The 16,651-nt window shown below is 48.5% G+C and overlaps 3 protein-coding genes across 10 annotated transcripts in view; 1 reads left to right on the forward strand and 2 right to left on the reverse strand.

Moving 5' to 3' along the window:
- poln (polymerase (DNA directed) nu) overlaps nt 1-3,954 on the reverse strand; it is a 36,877-nt gene extending 32,923 nt beyond the window's left edge. Inside the window, exons 1-4 of the mRNA XM_084692111.1 lie at nt 3,937-3,954; nt 2,837-3,067; nt 1,387-2,705; nt 730-845 (exon numbers count right to left, since the gene is read on the reverse strand). Coding sequence (XP_084548237.1) covers nt 730-845; nt 1,387-2,659 — 1,389 coding nt within the window. The 5' untranslated portion in view covers nt 2,660-2,705; nt 2,837-3,067; nt 3,937-3,954. The remainder of the gene's footprint in view (nt 1-729; nt 846-1,386; nt 2,706-2,836; nt 3,068-3,936) is intronic.
- Nucleotides 3,955-5,220: 1,266 nt separating this feature from the next.
- haus3 (HAUS augmin-like complex, subunit 3) lies at nt 5,221-10,150 on the reverse strand. Of its 6 annotated transcripts, none has more exons than XM_084691741.1 (7): nt 10,014-10,150; nt 9,545-9,601; nt 8,260-9,332; nt 7,861-8,070; nt 7,443-7,675; nt 6,833-7,121; nt 5,221-6,199 (listed from the first exon to the last, which is right to left on the reverse strand). In XM_084691741.1, the coding sequence occupies exons 3-7, from the start codon at nt 9,325-9,327 to the stop codon at nt 5,966-5,968; spliced, it is 2,034 nt and encodes a 677-aa protein (XP_084547867.1). In that variant the 5' UTR covers nt 9,328-9,332; nt 9,545-9,601; nt 10,014-10,150; the 3' UTR covers nt 5,221-5,965. The 6 variants fall into 6 exon arrangements, with proteins under 6 accessions (XP_084547867.1, XP_084547865.1, XP_084547868.1 ...); XM_084691739.1 differs by having other exon boundaries at nt 8,260-9,387; XM_084691742.1 differs by lacking the exon at nt 9,545-9,601.
- On the forward strand, nt 9,324-15,445 carry LOC146221972 (prostaglandin reductase 1-like). 3 transcript variants are annotated; one of them, XM_084691756.1, is made up of 9 exons: nt 9,324-9,420; nt 11,818-11,942; nt 12,054-12,099; nt 12,381-12,437; nt 12,990-13,157; nt 13,558-13,831; nt 14,434-14,539; nt 14,724-14,842; nt 15,029-15,445. In XM_084691756.1, exons 2-9 carry the CDS (start codon nt 11,837-11,839, stop codon nt 15,137-15,139), a joined length of 987 nt encoding a protein of 328 aa, XP_084547882.1. In that variant the 5' UTR covers nt 9,324-9,420; nt 11,818-11,836; the 3' UTR covers nt 15,140-15,445. The 3 variants fall into 3 exon arrangements, with proteins under 3 accessions (XP_084547882.1, XP_084547881.1, XP_084547883.1); XM_084691755.1 differs by lacking the exon at nt 9,324-9,420 and adding an exon at nt 10,174-10,292; XM_084691757.1 differs by lacking the exon at nt 9,324-9,420 and adding an exon at nt 10,397-10,597.
- The last annotated feature ends 1,206 nt before the right edge of the window (nt 15,446-16,651 follow it).

The raw sequence follows: 16,651 nt of genomic DNA on the forward strand, positions 1-16,651 counted from the left end.
TAACCTTCCCAGTGTCCTCGTACAGAACACTCTGCACCACACCAGCTCCATAATTCATAACTACCACCACTTTATTTATGCAAAGCGAGGATTTTTCAGCTTCGAAATGTGTGTGTGTGTGTGTGTGCACACGCAAGAGAGTGTTTTTGTGTATCCACATGTCTGAGTGTCTGTGTGTGTGAGAAGGTATGAGTGGGCATGTGCAGGTGTGTGTATGTGTGCATCTGAGTATGCACGTGTGTGTGTGTGTGACAGAACACTCCCTCTCCAGCAACCCTGGCATCAACAGGAGAGGAAAGCATCCAACGATTCAGCTCTCTAGGGAAGCAGAGCTGATCCATTTGTAAACACAGAGGTTATGTTCTTCCTGCTGACCGCCTCTAAACCCTCCCCAGAGGGCTGGGCGCTACAGAGCTGTGGGCTATAGCAGCTTTAGGAGTGACGGGCAGGGTCAGGGTTATGGCCCACGGCCAGGAGGGTGGTGGTGAGGGGGGGGGGGGGCATGGTCCTATACGGGGAGGGAGGGGGGAGGGTCGCTAGTAGGATCTCCATCTCATCTACTGCAGTGCTGGAGTCAGCAGCAACTTAAGGCAGTGTCTGCAGCTTTCACAACCTCCCCTCCCTCCCCCCACCCTCCCCCCACCCCTCTTAGCGTATCTGCGTCTCTTCACACCTCCCTCCCCTTCTCTGCGCCTCCCAGCCTCTCTCACCCCCCCCCCCTCCCATTACCTGTGGGTTCTCATGGGTGGTTCTCGCTGGGGGGGGCGTGGGAGGAGAGTGGGCTCCGAGTGCTTCCCCCCCCTCCTGGGGAAGCTTCATGGGGGGAGCACGTGCGGCTGGTGCTACTGGGGAGGAGAAAACAACCATTTAGGGAGGGTTGCGTATTTGTGTGTGTTTGTTTGTGTATATTTGTGTGTGTATGTGTGTGTGGACCCAATGTTCTGACAGAGGTCAGCAAGGCTGATGTGAGCAAAGCTGAGGTCTTCCATTCTGTCACTACGCAGCGCTTGACTCAGCACTGTCTTGGAAAACGCAGCGTGTCACGTGAGAGCGGAACAGGCGCGAGGAGCGAGGGATGAAGGGAGGAGAGGAGGGGGAAGGAAAGAGGACGTGGGGGGGGGGGGGCAGGATCCTCTTGTCAGCGAGTCCAGTGAATTCTAATCGCTGTCTCCGGCCCTGAGACACACCTTTTCAATTTCATTATCAGTGATATAGGAGAAGCCTGGCAGAGCTCCCAAGGGTTTCGGTACCACTCCTTTAGGGCTGCAGTCTGGAGGACACTGCCCTCTAGTGGTGGGAACATCTCAGAGAGAGATGCTGTTCATTTATTGTGCATATTCACATTATAAATCACCTGGCACCACACCACCTGAGCCCTGCACGCACCTGTATCCCCCGTGTTCCACTCTGCAGCTGGTGTCACCGACGTGTTGTCTCTCCTCTGCTCCTGCACCCTCATCTCCTCTTTCCTCCCCTGGCTCTCTTTCCTTCCCTCCGTCTGGCTCTCCTCTCTCCTCCCCGCTCCCTCTATGGCTTCCCCTCCCTCCATCTCAAGGATCCTCCCTTCCTTTGGGTCCCCTGTTCCCTCCATCTCAAACTCCTCCCTCCCCGTCCTCTCCTCCGTCGGCCCGGTCAGGGAGGTGATGGTGGTGTCCCCGAAGAGCAGGTCTCTCTGGGCCAGGTGTCTCTCCGTTTGCTGGTGTCTCTCCATCTCCCCAGGCTTTGACAGACGCCCTCTCTCGGGCTGATGTGCCACCTGGTGGCCACTCTTTGTAACTACAGCGTATGTTCTGTCACTGTTGAGGCTGGGTTTGTGAGTCACTGCGTCCTCTGTCAAACTAGTGTTGTTGTTGTTGTTAAGGCTGTTGTTAGTTGAGCTCCAAAAGCCCTCATTGGGTATTTGTCCTAACTTGAAGATCTGTGATTGGTCTGTCACCTTGTCCAGATCTGATTCAGGAAATCTCTCCCTCTCTTGTCCTGCCTCTTCATTGGGTTCTCTGGTCAGATCCTGTCCAATCCAATGAGCGGATCCCGTGACAGTGTTGTCCAAGGCTAAGGCTCTATCCCCGTCCTCTATATCTGGCCATGCATCTCCAACAAAGTTTGAACTTTGTTGCATTCTGTTATATACCTTCCTTCCACTTTCTATTCTTGCTCCTCTTTCCCCACCCATGCCTCTCTCGACACCTACCCTCCTCCCCGCCCCAAACTCTCCTTCTTGTCCTCTCATTGGTCCACGGCCATGTCTATCACAGCCTGCCTCCATTCTTGTCAGGTGACCCATATGAGGGAGCAGTAGGCTTCCGAACTTGTGCTGCTTGGCGACGCCTCCAGAGGACCCACCATTCCCAGAACCCTCCTCCCCGACAGACACCTCCTCTCTGGGGTCGGATCCAGACGTACGCTCCCTCTGGTTCTCCTGATCTACAGTGCATTCGAACCATGGTTGGGGTTCACGCCAGGGTCCGTCCCCCGCCTCCATCAATGCGTGCCTTCCTCCTCTCTGTAGCTCTGGGTCTGGTTTGTAACTCTCTGATGCTAAGCTAACGCTAGCCCTGGAGGGTCCAGGTTCACAGGGACGAACTGGGCTCTCTCTCTGGGGCTCAAGGAGCTCCGTCCCTGGGAAGGCTGGCCTGGCAGGGTCCTCTTCATCTTCCATGGGGAAATGGAGGGTGAAGGTGGGCTCTATCTCATCCGGAAACCTGCTATAAGAGATCATACCATTTGAATCACACATCAAAACAGTAGAAACGGTCAAATGATAATTGTCCAAAAGTCAAAGTAATTTAACATAAAAACTAGATGGCAGTGATCAATGCTATGTGTTGTTAGCTACTGGATATACTGCCTATGTGGCACTGGCTCTCTCCAGTGGGTCTCCTGGGTGGGTGTGTGGAGGGCCAGGGTGCATCCGTCCTTGGAGACAGAGGGGCTTGATTCCTGGGAGGGCTGGGTTAGGGGGCCCTCTCTCTGGGATGAAGAGAAGGCCTGGGGTGGGGAGCTCCAGGAGAATCTCTCCCTCTGGGACGAGGGAGCCCAGGCAGACCCAGAGGAGGACGATCGGGGTCTGGACCAAGGGCTGACACGCCGTTAGGGACAACAGAGTAGGAGAACTTCTCCTACACAAACCGAGCTTTCATCGTGATTTTATACATGGCTCTTGACTGCAACTGCTGATATATATATACGACTATATATATATAGTCATGGTACTTTTCAAGACGGCAGACATATCCAACCCTTTCTTCCTTGACACTATGCCTTAAACCTGGGGTCCCCAAACTACGGCCCGCATTTTTATTTTTTTTATCAAAGTTTAATCAGTTTGCCCTGAGTAATATGTAAGTAAGTAAATGTTTTGATTTCAAATGGAATGAATATGAAAAAAGGTAATTACGATATTAATAATGCTCTTTTAACAGGCTATTTATCCCTTGATATGTACGGATGTACGGTGCATAAAAAAATTATAAACTAATCTAGCATAATACATTTTAAATCATAATAACATCTCCACAATAATACTGGTAGTCACTCCAGCCCATGTATTTTTCTGTTACAGACCGACCTGGCCCCACAAGAAAGGAAAAATTATCTGGCCCTCGCAGAAAAAAGTTTGGGGACCCGTGCCTTAAGCAAACTCTTTCTATTGATTGCAGCCTCGACATTCCTACAGAGTACTTTGGCTGAACTGCACCATGCCTTTGTGAGTGGGCCAGAGCACGTCAGCTTTGCAGTACATCTGAACTAACCCGCAGCTCTGCCAGTCTGACTCACCCCCCTGTCCACTCCTCCACAGCTCTGCCAGTCTGACTCACCCCCCTGTCTTCTCCTCCACAGCTCTGCCAGTCTGACTCACCCCCCTGTCTTCTCCTCCACAGCTCTGCCAGTCTGACTCAACCCCTGTCCACTCCTCCACGGCTCTGTCTGACTCACCCCCCTGTCCTCTCCTCCACAGCTGTCTGACTCACCCCCCTGTCCTCTCCTCCACAGCTGTCTGACTCACCCCCCTGTCCACTCCTCCACAGCCGTCTGACTCACCCCCCTGTCCACTCCTCCACAGCCGTCTGACTCACCCCCCTGTCCACTCCTCCACAGCTGTCTGACTCACCCCCCTGTCCACTCCTCCACAGCCGTCTGACTCACCCCCGTCCACTCCTCCACAGCTGTCTGACTCACCCCCCTGTCCTCTCCTCCACAGCTCTGCTCCAGCCGCCCTGAGACTCCTCCAGGCTCTCCCTCCATCTGCCGTTGTGCCCCTTAGCTGACACGGAACACAAACAACATGGCTGCCACTGCCGTCTCCACAGACAAGCATGTCTGTGCCTGTTTGGATCAGGACATCCCCCTCAAGTCTTCAAAGACTTGTAGAATACACAATGATCTTGCTTGTTTCATGGTGGGGCTTACAATTATTGATGTGGCTGGAGTAAAAACATTTCTAAAGGTTAGATTTTTTTCCTTTTTTTAAAGGTTTTTTTCACAAATAGGTTTGCATCCTTGAGTGCTTGATGAGGACTCTACTGCACTCTACTGCACTCTACTGCACTCTACTGCACTCTACTGCACTCTACTGCACTCTACTGCACTCTACTGCACTCTACTGCACTCTACTGCACTCTACTGCACTCTACTGCACTCTACTGCACTCTACTGCACTCTACTGCACTCTACTGCACTCTACTGCACTCTACTGCACTCTACTGCACTCTACTGCACTATCCCCTCTCACTGTGTGAAAAATATTTTAGACAGTTTTGAAAGGTTGAAAAGAATATCTGCGATTTCTTTTCAAAAATAGGTTTGCGTCATTGATGACGACTCTACTAAACTCTCCTGTACTCTATGGTTCAACATACTAGATATGGCCTCAGCGTCTTGGCTTCAATAAAGTCATAAAACTACAAATCCCTTCATCGTTCTCCATCTTGCCCTGTTCTGTCCCCACACTCACATGTTGTGTTGTTGTAGTTCCTGGCTGAGAGTTGACTCTGGGCCCTGAGAGCAGCCAGGATCCTTTGGGCGGAGGAGGACAGAGGGCCAGAGCACAGCCTATGGTTACTGCTGTATCCCTCCATCTTTACCTGCTAATCCTCCTCTTTCTGCCTGCCTGTCTTTCTGCTACCTCCCTAGACACACACACAACCAAGAGAAGTGAATGTTGGTATAACACAGTAACACATGATTTGGTGGCCAAAACAATATAACGAAAACAAGAAACAAAACTAACAAGATTTTATTTACAATACTTTACATTGTGAATTAGAAACAAATATTAAAGTTAGTAATTATTTTTCCCCCCCTCAGGTGTAGAAGAGTTTTGCTATGGAAAGCTGTGCCACCATAAGCAACTGAACAGGATCAACTTAACACAAACAAACATCCTATTCTTCCATAACGGAACTGACAAACAATGATCACGATACCAACGGAACAGAAGAATCATATTATTTGGTGGGTTGAACTAAGGGACTGAAATCCCACTACAGGTAGATCAAACGAGTCCAAAGCGAGGCACAACAGAGTGTTTCTAGAGTGTTTCTATGACGCTGTGCTACTATGACGACACACTTCCTGTGTCGTCACGTTGAAGTGCACCCAGGATGGACAAGCAGGAACAAGCTGGTGTGTGTTGATGATCTCCATGGAGACAAATCAGGTGGGCAGGAGGATGGGGGGAGGCGGGGTGTCTACTGGTCCACGAGCAGGGTGTTTTGCTGTCAGACAGGCATAAGCAGAGCTCACGAGACTGGAGCTGAGGGAGATGTGAGACTGACTTGGCAAGACTGATGGAGTGATGGAGACTGGTCTCTGGAGGGGCCTGGTTTTCTGGGAGAGAGCCCAGGCTAGGAGACCCTCTGTCGGGGATGAAGAGGAGAGAGGCTGGGGGGCTGGGGGTGAGGAGCTCCAGGGAGGAGATGCGAGGAAGGCCGGAGCCTGGGGCAAAGCTGGGGCGAAACAGTCTTCATGTTTGCTCCTTCCTGGCGCCAGCAGCCATCTTGCCCTCCAGGTCCTCCACAGTCTTCCTCAGCCGCCTGGGGTCCAGGTGGAAGTAGACGTACAGTTCCCTCTCCTGCCTGAGGAGGGCGCTGTGCTCCAGCTGAGAGCGTTTCTTGCGCACATCGCCCATGACTTCCTGCATGAGGCGGTACAGGGAGTTCAGCTGGGCCTCTACGTCTGTCAGGCGCACCGTCAACTCCTGGAGAGGAGGAGGGAGGGGTGAGAGAGGAGGGAGGGGTGAGAGAGGAGGAGGGAGTGGGAGAAAGAGAGTCCATTAGTTTCCATCTAGCTATATAATTAAAGTCTGGTGACTAATCAAAACTTTAGCTACACACTCACTGGTGACAGTTTTAAGAAAATGCCATAACAATTTGTATTAAACTGGATGAATGATGTGTGAATGTATACAGATGTTTCTCTGGACCCCTGTGGAGGTCAAACATGGCATTAATACAGAGCTGCTTCAGATGAAGAGGACAGAATAAGGAAGGGTCCTGCACCAATCACCTGGAAATGGATGTGAACCATGCAACACAATACCGGGAGAGCAGACACACCCAGTCTACTAAGCACTGGATGGATGGAGGTCTTACATCCATACAGTGCTCTAAAAACCAACACAACCACCAGTGTACAGAGATCACCTCAGACACAAAGACCCTACTGTGTGCTACCTCTCTCTCTCCCCCCCCCCCTCCACATCTCCCCTCTCCCCATGGTGCCTAGCAACAGCACTCCCAAACAACAGCTCACTCACGATACCAGGGGCACATTCCTAATGCCATCTCTCACAGATGATGAAGATGATGATGAAGAGCGATCGGACACATACCTGTGCGTTGGGGCAGAGCTCCTGGTCGGCGGTTGCCGTGGGACATACCTGCGGCGCCAAGACCAGCTGCTGCAGCTCTGAGAACGTCGCCCCGTGCAACGCCTCGCAGTCGCCGCGGAGACGGGCGGCGGTGTAGCCCTGCTGGCGCGCCTCCCCGGCCGCGGCCTTGCGGGCCGACCGCAGCTCCGCCTGGAGGGAGCGCGCGGAACGTTCTAGAACCTCGTAGGTCCGAAAGGGCTCGTGGCGGCTCTGTCCAGACTCTTGACCCAACTCCAGGATCTGGAACAGTCTGGGAGAGACAGACAGACAGGTGGGTCTGGTCACCTGAGTTTGATTTTGTATATCTCGACACCGCCTTTAAATCGCAAATATTTTAACTGGAGAAAATGGTAACTAGTCATCTCTTTCTGTCAGCTATAGCTACCTGGATATTTAGTCTGGCTTTCGGCAGCAAACGTTAGTTAGCTAGCTACCCATATGACTAACAGGTTGTATAGTCTTTAGTTTACATTAAAAGGACAAAAGGCAGACACAAAGCAATGTTTCCTATCACGAGAACATCAGTGAATTTCTACAATCTCCCTGGGTGCTGTACATCTCTTAACTGTACCTGCTGAAGGCCGCGTCCTTGGAGCAGATGACAGGGCCCAGCTTGGGGTTGATGGCCAGTTCGGGCTGGGCCAAGGCCTGGATCCTGAGGTTGGTGTCCTGTCCTCTCTTGCCCAGCCTGGAGGCCACATCCCCCAAACACAGCTGCATCTGCCTCCCCCTGCGCAGCTCCAGCTCATGGGCCAGCAGCAGCAGCTCGAAGGAAGCCTTCTGACGGAGCAGGTGGTCCCTGACCTGGAAGGACGGAGGAGATGGAAGAAATAACAGATTTAGTTCATGCTGTATGCCGTTGATATGGGTTAAAATGAGTTTGGCATTGTGGATCATCACTGGCATGACTTCTATCACATGTAACAACACGAAACATAAAAAGACAACCTGATTTCACCAGATTGATTAGGCCAGGTGAGGCTCCTCACCTGTTCCTGCCTGGAGGTGTAGTAATCCTGCCTGGCCAGCTGCAAGGCCAAGTCCCCCCTCACCACGGGCACATTGAGCAGCCTGGCCCCCTCCCTGAGGGCTGCAGGGACCGGTCCCTGGAGAAGGGCCTCCAGCTCAGCCCTCGCTGTCTGCAGCTCACTCCTGCACACAGCCTCCTGCGCCGGGGTGGAAAAGATGGAGGACTGGCTCTGGAGGGTGGAGAGGCGGGAAACAGGCGACAGAGGGGAAGAGAGAGTAGGGAGGAGAGGGAACAGGAGATGATGATACGTTGAAATAATACAAAAAGAAAGAGCTAGTTCATGAATATAATAAATAATATGAAAAGAATATAATAATAATGTTTTGTTACTGCCAAGTCCCACGAGGACCCCCCTCACCTTCGACAGTGATCGCTGCTTCTCCATAAGCCAGTCCAGCCCGGCCCTGGCCCCCTTCTCCTGGGCCCTGGCCATCAGTAGCTGGTGCTGGGCCACAATGTGAGCCCACTGCAGCCTCGCCATCTCCTTCCTCCTCCTCTCCACCACCCTCTCCGCCACAACTCCCCCCTTTATCTTCTTTGTCTTCATCTTTTCCTTCCCCTCCCCTTCCTCTTCCTCTTCCTCCTCCACCACATCCCTGTCTTCACAGTAGCTGAGGTCCAGGAGCTGGAAGCGTTCCGAGCAGGAGGTCTCCACCAGGTCTGAGATGCCATGGAAGAACTGCTTCTGGGTGAGGTTGGCCAGAGCTTTGGTGTTCAGCTCCACCTGGTGCAGGTAGGGCTCCAGGGGCAACTGAGACACCAGGACTGGGGGTCCTGGAGGGCTCGTAAGGGCTCCAGGCTTGGCCTCGCCCCCCTCCTGGGGCTTGGGCTCGGGGTCGAGGCGGACGCAGGACGCCAGCCTCCTCACCTCGTCCGTCAGGGCCTGCAAGGCGGCGTTGGTCCCTGCGTTCTCCGCGGCGAGCGCCCCGGTGACGTCCTTCAGCCGGTCGGAGGCGGTGCCCTGGCGCGCCTCGAGGCGGAGGGCGGAGTCGGCCCGGGCGGAGGTCATGACCTGCAGCTTCTTGAAACGTTGTTGTTTCAGCTTCTGCTCCTCCAGTAAACACTGCAGCTCCACCTCCAGGTCCTCCAAGCTAACATCCCCCTCCGCCCCGAAGGACGAGGATGACGACGGCCCTCCGCCCACACCTCCATCTCCTCCCTCCCTCGGCCCACAGGTCCGGAGGACCTCATCCAGGGCCGACTCATCCAGAATGGCCTTGCCAGAGTCGCGAAGCGTCCTGAAGGCACGCACCTCCTCCGGGGTTAGGACGTTGCTCTGGTTGAGGGTGCGGCAGACGAAACGCAGGAAATGGAGGTTTTCAGGGGCGCAGTCGAAAAGCCAGTCGAACTCCGAGGCCTTTAGCGACGAGGCGCCGGGGTAACCAAGGCGACCCAGCGCCTTCACAAACTGATCACCGTCTAACATTGCAGCTGTTGTCACCACAGCCTGTGTTAACTTACACAGGCAATGGACAACTGTCTGAATCTGAAGTGGAGGTTTGGGAGGCAGTAGTTGAGGGTGAGAACTGACATTTAAATTATTTAGAAATGGCTCTTTTGATTCTCTTGTGTACGAAGCTTTTGTATCCCGTTTTGTGTTATGTAATTGTAATTGACAAAGGAAGTTTAAGAATCAATGTTACCAGATAGTTCTGAAGAAAACTATATACTGGTTGGCCAAACTCGCTGCATCTTCTAATCTGAATAAATGACAAGAATGCCTTCAGGTCAAAGTAAGGGCGGCACTGTCAGAACTCAAACCGTGCGTAGACCAACTTATGTTTATTTCTACATGCAGTAGCTAGCTAGCCACATAAAACTATTACATATTATAGCTTACAATACGGTATGTATCAGCGGAAATACAATATGTTCTACAGTACTAAACATTCGTTTATACGTTTCTTGAAAAAACACTCAGAACTGCATAAATCATGTCAATAAGTTAGTTTGTACTGTGGTACTGGTCTAAACAGACCTAGCTACAGCTAGCCAGTTCTAGGCTAGCTAGCTAGTTAAAGTCGTTAGCCAAACCCAAAGTAAAAAGAAAACGTGACGAAAAAATACGTGACTTATAAAGCACATTCGGTTCACAACTATGATTTCTCTTACCGGAAAGATCCGAAGAGGTAATGGCTTATGGTGGCAGTTTTCAAAAGTTTTAGAACAATTCGCTTGCTTGTTGATGACCAACTTTTAGCAAGCCTTCTTGAGCGCGCGCTACATCCAAACGCACGCACGCTCAATACCGCGAAATGACGACAGACGTAAACTTACGTTTTTTTTAACCTTATAACCAATAGTCAAGCCCGCCCACAAACGTTAAAGTCCTATCTCGTCTCGCCAGTCTAATTCAATAGATCATCATCACTGCAAGAAGAACGGTTATCCGTAAGTATGCAATGGTCTGTTTATGGTCTTGGTCTAGGAAAAATGTTTTGCGGTGGCATGAAGTTTGACTCTGAAAAGTATGCATGAATATATTCATTTTCCTCATATCAACAACGTCACGTATTTAGCGAAAAGCGTGGTTTTGTTATGTGTCGCACATCACGTCTCGAAACAGACTCCGAAATGGGGAAATGTAAATTTGCGGAGTCCTGTTTGGAGAAGGATGAGTTTATGCAATGGCTGAAGCCTGTCGCTGAAAACAACCAAGGCAAATGAACTGAACGCTGAACATCAAATGAACTGAGGTACATGTCAGGAGTTTGAATCGGTAATTTATTCACCACGTTGGTGAATGAGTGTTGCTCTTTGTTAATGCAGATTAGAACTTGAAGTAGCGATGAGGTCTTAAAATATTTGGAGAAGGTCTTTAAAGAAAAGTCTTTAACAATAGTCTTTAACAGGATGAGAGAGATTGGGGGGGGGTTGGGGTTAGGGTTATTGGGGGGGGGGGGGGCATCTCTGCCCCTTCTCCGCCTTCACGCCCTACACCCTCCTTCCAACAACCCCAAACTGACAAAGACACATCCGTTTTGTGGCGGGCTTAAATCGATACGTTGTCAATTTAAATATGCCATGGATTTGGCAGTGCCTCCCATCCGATATACTTTTGTTCTTTCGTGTAAGCTTTTATTTTAAAGGGGTTGTTGACTGATTGTATATGGTATTTCACACTGTTCCTTAAGGTCTCCGAATAGGGGTATGTATCATTGATTTGGCTGAAAATGGGCCGGGTGCTGTTCTATGCGCCCTAATGCAACCATTGCCAATAAACTAAATCATCACACAATCTACATATGCTAGATACAGGATACATTAGCATTGCTGATAACTGTTAGTGACAAAATCATACTTACAGCTTTCGATTGTTGTGATGAGCATACGGTCGGATGTGTATGTCAATTTTGGGGAGTGACAAAGGTACAGACCAGAGCCAACAAAGGTTGAATGGTGGCTTTTTAGAAACCGACAGTTTTGCAGCGTCAGTTTCAAATTGTGAGATTTGATTTGCATTTGCATTTTCCTATTGCATTTGCATAGGAAAGAGGTGTCAATGGGACCTGAGGGTCAGTGTTTGTACATTTTACCCACCGAACTGTAGTTATTCAACTGTGCCAAGGTAAACTCGGTTTTGCAGTGAATTACCCCTTTAAGGTATCACCTTGATATATTCGGTATTTTTGTGAATCTGTACCAGGTTGCATGACAGGCTACTGTTTTGTCCATTCCTGCGCTACCAGTTTACCAACACCCTTGGCAACTTCCTTGATCAGTCTCACACCTTCCTGCATGCACGTGTTCTAAGGGCGGGCATATGTCACTCGTCTAATTCTGAGAGCCAAAACACTTATTATGCTATTACTGTACAAATAATCATACACAAAATCAAAATATAAATGAGACATCCAGTCACTGGTGCCTGGGTTTGAAACAAATACATTCACTAATAGACTTGATCGATTTACAGTTGTCCTAAACAGAGAACAATGGTTCAAGCAAAGACTTGGGTTCTGACGGAGCGTTTTGAGGGCTTCCCCAAGGACAGCAACTTCAGACTGCAGCTGGAACAGCTTCCTGACCCAAAAGATGGAGGTATATAACATTATTACGTTACCTACCATTGTGACCTGTACCAATGGTCCCGCCTGATCTGTACTTGTGATATCATGTCTAAATAGATCTTTGTCTGGTTGTCTTTTTCAGAGATGCTCCTGGAAGCTTTGTTTCTCAGTGTAGACCCTTACATGAGGTAAGGGGATTTAAAATAAGACACCAGCCAATTCTCCCTTCACGTAACATTTCTAGTCACCTGCTATGTCAGTATGGCTGATTGCTACAGAGATTTTGAAAGTTTTCACATGTCCGTGATTTTACCCGGGTGTTTACTGGCCTTGGTCTAGGACCATGGAACGCCTCTGATTGTTGTCTTCTCATGTTCATCTGCCCGGTCCCTTCTCATGTTCATCTGCCCGGTCCCTTCTCATGTTCATCTGCCCGGTCCCTTCTCATGTTCATCTGCCCGGTCCTCAGAGCGTATGTAATGCGCATACAGCCTGGAGAGGTGATGATGGGAACTCAAGTGGCCAAGTGAGTTCTGCACTGTCACTCTTACAAACAAACACACACCCTCTCTCACACACAGTCAGTCACACATTGACACACACACACAATATACCACACACTGTTTCTCCAATCTCAACCATGGCCGAGGTTTACTGGAACCAGAATGTAATGTTTGACCACAGAATGTTCATCTGTGGTCAATTAGACTGTTCTCCTGGGCTTGGGTTGAAAGAAACCACATTTGTACACACTTGGCTGGATGAAGAAACAGTATGTTCCGTATGTTACCAGTAAAGTCCTTGCTGATATGCCTTGATAAACACATTCTGGAATGTGCCCTGATTAAACCTGGCCTGGGCGGTCCATATAAATTGCTTCTTTGTAGTTCAGTTCCAAAGTCAATTGTTTGCAAACAGTGCACCCACTCTCCTTAACACAATAACCACTCTGACCGCACCCGGTCTGTGTCCTCGATTCACTTTTTCTTACTAGCGTTCACGCACGTTGACTGGTTCTGCTGATACGATGCACTGTTTTTGATCTGTGTAAATGATGTAGTTGCGTTTTCCTGTCCAGGGTGATCAAGAGCCACAACCCCTCCTTCCCGGTGGGAAGCCATGTGGTGGGCCGGTGTGGCTGGAGGACCCACAGCCTGTCTGACGGAGCCGGCCTGACCCTCCTGCAGGCAGACTGGCCCCAGGAGGTCTCCCTGTCCCAGGCTCTAGGCGGCATCGGCATGCCCGGGTGAGGAGAGATGCAGGATATGTTGTGACTGCGTCCCCTGGAAACATCATGGTTGTCCGTGATCGAGTCCTCCAGGCGTATGTCAGGGAAAGTAACTGACATAAGCCTGGCTTACTCAATAACCTCGCTTTATGCAACTGGCCCCTGGTTTGGCTCCAGGGTTTTTAGTTAGTGGTTTGTGTGTCCAAGGTAGACTCCCCAATACATTTACACAAAGGCCTATTCATTTATGAAATTCACACCTAAATGTAACCTCCTAACGCTCTTAATCTTGAAGAAAATTCTATATTTACTAGTTGGAAGCAATTTCCCTTTTATAAGCACCATATTAGTAATAAAAACGTTTACAGCGTTGTCATAGCAAACTTTGCCCCCCCCCCTTCCCTCTGTGTCCCTCCAGGCTAACAGCCCTGTATGGGCTGGAGGAAGTGCTGGACCTTAAGGAAGGAGAGACCCTGCTGGTGAACGCAGCGGCAGGAGCGGTGGGCTCTGTGGTGGGCCAGATCGCCAAGATCAAGGGCTGTAAGGTGGTGGGCTCGGCAGGCTCCGACGCCAAGGTAGCCTTCCTCAAGGACCTGGGCTTCGACCAGGCCTTCAACTACAAAACCATCACGTCGCTGGAGGAAACTTTGAAGGCCGCTTCGCCAGATGGATACGACTGCTTCTTTGAAAACGTGAGCCGGGTTTTGATCGAATGCTGAATCGTCTTGTGTGTTTAGTGTATATGCATTCGTTTAGCTGGACGCTTTCATCCAAAGTGACAAATAATGCATAGTTACAGCAGTATAACTATCCAACTTACTAGTGTGTTAGCAAGTAAAGTTCATTTGTATAGCACCTTTCACAGATAAAAATCACAAAGTGCTTCACAACAAAATTCAATACAACACCACAAATTAAGATACAAGAACATTTTAAATAGAAACATAACAACCATTATTTTTATTTTTTTTTACTAACTAAAATCCCGCTTGAATAGCTGATCCATAAATCGCTTTTTAAAAGATTAGACATCAGTCACACAACATAGAACAGGAGGCATGCCACAGCCAAAGAGCCACTTCTCGGAATGATCGAGCCCCTCTAGTCTACAGGTTCTGCGTGTTCTAACAGTTACAGTGGTCAATGCCAAGGATATGTTTGTTACGAAACACAACATCTCAACGTTGCGTAACTTCTCATAACTTCCTGGCTGGCGAAAGGTTTTTAGTGTTTTTGATGAGAGGGTAAGAATCATCTGAAGTTAGCAGTACTTTAAATTGGTTCTCTTTGCTAGGTTGGAGGCCCGTTTTTCAATGTTGCCTTACCCCAGATGAAGCAGTTTGGAAGGATAGCAATGTGCGGAGGAATTTCATTGTATAATGATACCACACCACAGACAGGTATGTGAATTTCCTTTGGGATTTATAAAACAAATTCAATTGGAATTTTCTTTGGTATTTAAAACATGAATTTAATGGAAATTCAGTCGTTAGGTGTTGTAGGGACTGAAAACGGCCACTAGGTGGTGGTGTTGGCCAGTTCTTCACTCAACATTGCTCATTTTGCTATCTCTTTGTTTTTAAGGGTCATACCCTCACATGAGCATGGTGTTCAAGCAGCTGAAGATGGAGGGCTTCCTGGTGAATAGGTGGCAGCACAAGAACCCAGAGGGCATCCGAAGGCTGCTGGCCTGGGCCAAAGAGGCAAGTAAAACCTGGAATGCATTGTCATTTATCCAGATGAATATCCATTCAAAATGGGCTGGATGTGATCTGACTTTATCCGTTTGAGAGCTGACAAGGTACATCGATAATAACAAGAGAGGGGATCCTTCTATAAAGAGCCTAAATATAACGATCATCTTTTCTATTTTCTTTTTGCATCCTTAGGGGAAACTGCACTGTCGGGAACATGTGACGGAAGGCTTTGAGAACATGCCCTCGGCCTTTATGGGGATGCTGAACGGAGAGAACATTGGGAAGGCCGTTATAAAAGTGTAAGGTGGAACATGTTGTGTCCCAACGACACCCATTCTGGAATTCCTATTGCTACTCCAGATCCGATTTTTCTATCCTGTAAAGCCTCCGTGATCTGTTGTTGTTACAGATCTTAGTGATTACCATGATGTTTATGAAATGGAATATGTAAATGTTACTCTGCCCAATAGCAGGCTATGATCCAGCTTGTACTAAGCTAAAATAACATGCGTCATACAAACGCAACCTGAATATTCATGTACTTATTGCATTCTGTAAAATTGAATCTTTTTTACTTTGTAATAAATCAGTTTTCTGGCTTTCGTGAAATCTTTGCTGACTTGAGTGTTGGAAATATAATTTAAATGCTTCACACAAGTGTCCAACGTGCATGCCATAGTAAGTCGTTCCAAGAATCTCTTCAACCTACAAGTAAATTAGAAGTCTCTGTTGTATTTTAGTGGGCTAGCCGCTAGGTAATTAAAACAAGCCGCTTGTCATGGATGCTAATCAGGTACTTGAGAGCGGTTAGAAGAACCCTTTGAAGATCCTTAAAGAACCTTCTTTACAAGACTCCAAAATAATAGAGCAAGACTCAAGCACCAACACAGGCTGTTGAGTTCAACCTTTTGTTGAATTGAAAGAACTGGCTGTATTTTTAGATCCTGATTCGAATTTCATTACGCTGTTTGAATGATGACAAGAAGCTTGTTTCCATGGTTAGGGGCTTGTTTCTCACTCTGCTATGGGGCTAGATTCATGGTTAGGCTTAAGCACATTTATATGAAGAACGAAAACCAGTTTAATTCAGACCTTTTAACAGATAATGAACCCAGAAGTGCTGACTGGACTGTAGTAGGTAGGCCTATATAAATGTAGCCTACTATAGCCTATGACACTTTGTAAATTATATTTAGCAATATACATTATATTTTCTGAGCATGAATTCCTATATATATATATATATATATATAAACGTTTTGGGGAATTCATTGTCAGGAAATCATATTTCCGTCAGGTCACGCCCAGCTCTTGGCACTATGTTACGTTACGTTTCTTTTTGACTCACCGCCTCGGCGTCTCACCCAATCCCATGCACGTAGTAAGCCGACAATTTGTCAAGTCACTGTGACTCGTGGTTACAAAATTAACGGACAGTAAATACAGACCTACTATAAATATAATTGTATCATAAAGCTTTAATGCCAGTAATTAAACAAGTGAACCGGCGTAACCTAGTCAGACAACAGACTCGATGTGTTGGTTTCTATGTTTATGAAAATATAAATCTACAACGAATAAAGGCTAGGCTACTATCATGCAACAGATAATTCGCATAAATACAGATTATAGGCTGTATATTTATCATGCAAGTCCAGTCCGGTGTGTTACCAAACAGTCCTATATATTGTTAGGAACAGGTCAATTCCACAGGAGATGCATGATCAAATGATAGACCGACCCTCTCTTCTCCAAAGGCTAGTTTTACTTGTAGCCCAAGTCAACACGTTTTATGTGCATTCCTGCGATACGTTA

The sequence above is a fragment of the Hypomesus nipponensis genome, chromosome 25 (assembly GCF_054491055.1).
Source record: "Hypomesus nipponensis isolate SF chromosome 25, ASM5449105v1, whole genome shotgun sequence".
NCBI classification, from domain to species: Eukaryota; Metazoa; Chordata; class Actinopteri; order Osmeriformes; family Osmeridae; genus Hypomesus; species Hypomesus nipponensis.

Bases quoted from the DNA above. Each gene is read 5' to 3' on its own strand.
- haus3 (XM_084691742.1), bottom strand. From the start codon at position 9,327: ATGTTAGACGGTGATCAGTTTGTGAAGGCGCTGGGTCGCCTTGGTTAC. The intron at 7,122-7,442 runs GTACAGTTAAGA...TGTCTCTCCCAG, and splicing joins AAGGACGCGGCCTTCAGCAG to ACTGTTCCAGATCCTGGAGT. The intron at 6,200-6,832 runs GTATGTGTCCGA...CCTCCTCTCCAG, and splicing joins AGCTCTGCCCCAACGCACAG to GAGTTGACGGTGCGCCTGAC.
- LOC146221972 (XM_084691756.1), top strand. From the start codon at position 11,837: ATGGTTCAAGCAAAGACTTGGGTTCTGACGGAGCGTTTTGAGGGCTTC. The intron at 14,540-14,723 runs GTATGTGAATTT...TTTGTTTTTAAG, and splicing joins TGATACCACACCACAGACAG to GGTCATACCCTCACATGAGC. The intron at 14,843-15,028 runs GCAAGTAAAACC...TTGCATCCTTAG, and splicing joins TGCTGGCCTGGGCCAAAGAG to GGGAAACTGCACTGTCGGGA.